This window comes from Alosa sapidissima, chromosome 15, assembly GCF_018492685.1.
Source record: "Alosa sapidissima isolate fAloSap1 chromosome 15, fAloSap1.pri, whole genome shotgun sequence".
Classification (NCBI taxonomy): Eukaryota; Metazoa; Chordata; class Actinopteri; order Clupeiformes; family Clupeidae; genus Alosa; species Alosa sapidissima.
Genome location: NC_055971.1, coordinates 32,254,388 through 32,258,015, shown reverse-complemented (window position 1 = coordinate 32,258,015; position 3,628 = coordinate 32,254,388). Strand labels below are relative to the sequence as shown.

Genomic DNA, 3,628 nt, shown 5'->3' with positions numbered 1-3,628 from the left:
TGGTCAACAGCGCCCTGCAGGCCGACGGGACCAGCAGGGGGCGCTCCAGGCGCTTCATCCTCTTCGACAACGGGACGCTGTACCTGAACCGAGTGGGCATGGCGGAGGAAGGCGACTACACGTGCTACGCGGAGAACACCGTGGGCAAGGACGAGATGCACGTGCACATCACCGTGGTAACGGCGGCGCCTCGCATCCGCGCGCCCAGCGCCACCTACGCCAGGGTGGCCCCGGGGGGGAACGTCCGCTTTGACTGCGAGGCCGTCGGAGAACCCAAGCCCAAGATTCTATGGATGCTGCCGTCGAATGACATGATCGCTGCGTCCAACGAGCGCTATCTGATGCACGTCAACGGGTCCCTCGATATCCGTGACGTCAAGCTGGTGGATGCGGGAGAATACGTCTGCATGGCTCGGAACACTGCAGGAGATGACAGTAAGGTCTACAAGCTGGACATTGATGGAAACCCACCTGTTATCAACGGATATTATCAAAACAGGACGGTGATTAAAGAAACCGCAGCAAAATACTCGAGGAAGTTCATTGACTGCAAAGCCGTTGGAGACCCACCACCACACATCACGTGGATTATGCCCGATAACATATTTCTCAAAGCTCCTTACTACGGGAGCAGGATTAACGTGCACCACAACGGCACTCTGGAGATCCGCAACGTGCGGCCGACCGACTCCGCCGAGTTCATCTGCATGGCACGCAACGACGGTGGGGAGGCCGTCATGGTGGTCCAGCTGGAGGTCACCACCATGCTGCGCAGGCCCATCTTCAAGAACCCTTTCAACGAGCGAGTGGTGACGCACATGGGCAAAACCACCGTCCTCAACTGCTCTGCCGACGGTCACCCACGACCCGACATCACCTGGATGCTCCCGAACGGGACTCGTCTGTCCGCGGAGTCGGAACGAGGCTCGCAACATCACCTGAGTGGCGACGGCACCTTCGTAATCTACAACCCGGGCAAGGTGGACGCAGGGAAGTACCGCTGCGCCGCCAAGAACAGCGTGGGCTACATCGAGAAGCTCATCGTGCTGGAGGTGGGCCAGAAGCCGTACATCCTGACACGGCCGCGGGGCGTCATACGGAGCGTGGCGGGGGACCCGCTGTACCTGCACTGCCTGGCTGACGGCAGCCCTCGACCCGGCGTGTCCTGGACACTCCCGGGCGGTCTCGTCCTGACCCAGCCGCAGTCCACCGGCCGCTACCGGCTGATGGAGAACGGTACGCTGCTGATCCGCGACACGGTGCTACACGACCGCGGGAGTTATCACTGCCGAGCGAGGAATTCTGCCGGCGACGCCCTGCTCACGGTCCCCGTGGTGATAGTTGCCTTCCCGCCACGTATCACCACGGGCCCCCCGGCGACCATCAGAGCTGTCTCAGGGGTTCCGCTGAAGCTCAACTGCCTCGCGACTGGACTCCCTACTCCCGAGATCACCTGGGAGCTCCCTGACCGGTCGGTGCTCTCCACCGCGGCAAAGGGCCGGCCATCGGGCAGCGAGCTGCTTCACCCGCAGGGAACCCTGGTCATTCAGAAACCTACCAACGCGGACTCGGGCGCCTACAAGTGCTTTGCCAAGAACCACCTTGGCACAGACACCCGAATCACATACGTCAGGGTTATATGAGACTGTGTGTAGGGGAGGAAAGTACAATGGTATGAAAGACATTTGACTTTACAGCCCTGCCAAAATTGCCTTGCGTCAATATTTATCTGCAAGCGCTATTTCCAACTGCAACTCATGTGGAATATATGAGACTTGTTACAGCAATGAGGCACGAAACAGGAAGTCTGTCGTTGAGACTGATGAAGCCAAGAGCCGATGGATTGCCCTGAGTTCAGGATCGGTTCCTTGGCAGGGCATGCAGTAATTGTGAGGTGTTATTTTAATTGGAACGACTCGGAGGTGTGGAAAGCCAACAGTGGCTCCTGGTTTACTGTTTCAGAACAATGTATGAGTCAGTTTAGCCTTACAGCAAGCGTTACACACACATAGAGGGCCGGCCCTTAGCCAGGCTCAGGACAGGGATACTATTACCACAGCGGCAGAGAATGAGTGAGATCCTCTGGGATTCCTTTCCCAGGGATTTGGTCCATGCACAGCCTACAAACAGTGGCAGAGTGATCAGCACTGACTGAGAACATGGTGGAAGGGAGGGCCTCAGCCTTACCAGATTGCCTGTGGTCCCTATCCATACAAGCTAACCCATTACCGTTTACATTATCCACACAGTATACATATTTTGCAGTTTGAACACTGGATTGATATAATTTGCTACCAAGATAAACACATTTGCACCACAATAGGTTGGCATATAAAATATGTAAAATGATAAGGCTTTGTCTAAAACTATGCAGTTGTGGGTCTGATGATAAGAGTATATAAAAGATTTGACTGCTTTTTATTTAATTGTGCAAAGTCAAAGTGCATTTTTACAATTATATTATCCCTTTCTCGGAATACATGAACACACTTTTACTTTGTAAGTAATAATATGTTAGTGTCATGGAAATATTACATATCCTAATAACAATAAATATTGTTTTTGAGGGTAACTTTACAGGGTTTTTTGTGGTATCCCAAAATTAATCCAAAATAATGGACGGTTCTTCTTATGTTCCACTTTTGACTTTATATTTAACTGCAGCTGAGACACTGAGGGGTTCTGCAGAATACTTTTGGGCTCACGTGAAAGTATGAAAAGAGCAATGACTATATTCAGAAATATATTTTTTTGTCAGATGCTGTTTATGTAAGTCAAGAAGACACACACTGAAGTAAATAAGAGCATGGGGTTAGTCCAGAGATCCCCCAAGCATGCTGCTTTGGTCTGTGTTTTAAATAAGACCATGGGGAAGCCAAGCAGGAATGTTGTGACGAGACTGAGTAATGGGGATGCAGATGCTGCTGAAGACAAACGAGGATGCTAGACGAGGCTTTTTCAGAAGATAATAATGGCACAATGTTCTGCCAGGACGGAGCAAACATGTGATTAGCAGTCCTCGCGGAGAAAGCCATTCTGTTTTACTGCTTTGTTTTTCAGTTTGTGTGGCCAGGGGTGGGAGATCCTATAAGGTCTGTGAGGAGACTATTGCGGAACAAGACAGTTTGAGATTTCAAAAGACAGAAAAGCAGTTGTGCTCAGGGCTCAGCCAGGGGTGACTACTGTCCAGATTATGCTAACCACTTGGTTAACCATGACTGTCCAGATTATGCTAACCACTTGCTTGTGGGAGAGTGTTCTATGGTTGCAGGGTATTGGACCACAAAAGTCTGCAATTTAAACAAGTCTTGTAAAGTACACTTCCCATGTTCTGAAGAAATTCTGGCTTGAGTCTACGTCAGGGAATTCAGGGAAGTCCTGTTGTAGCAACCCTTCTGACTTGTGCCTGATCTTAAATGAAAGGCATGAGTAAAATCTGCTGGCTGAGCACAAAGGTGGTGTGAACAGTAGAAGTGTGTTAAAACTCACAATAAATCAATATTAGTACACCTTCATATTTTTCACCACTGTTGTGTGAAAACCAACATGTACAGCATGTGTAATCCCCAAGCAATTTCCCATTTTCATGCAGCAATGACGTGCAACCCTCTCCAAATCCCACAATGTC

General features: G+C 50.7%; 1 protein-coding gene across 2 annotated transcripts in view; it reads left to right on the top strand.

Moving 5' to 3' along the window:
* Nucleotides 1–2,572, top strand: part of igsf10 (immunoglobulin superfamily, member 10) — a 16,559-nt gene extending 13,987 nt beyond the window's left edge. For both annotated transcript variants that reach the window (XM_042064383.1, XM_042064382.1), the window contains one exon: nt 1–2,572. This exon is cut by the window's left edge and continues 272 nt beyond it. In XM_042064383.1, coding sequence (XP_041920317.1) covers nt 1–1,643 — 1,643 coding nt within the window. In that variant the 3' untranslated portion in view covers nt 1,644–2,572.
* The last annotated feature ends 1,056 nt before the right edge of the window (nt 2,573–3,628 follow it).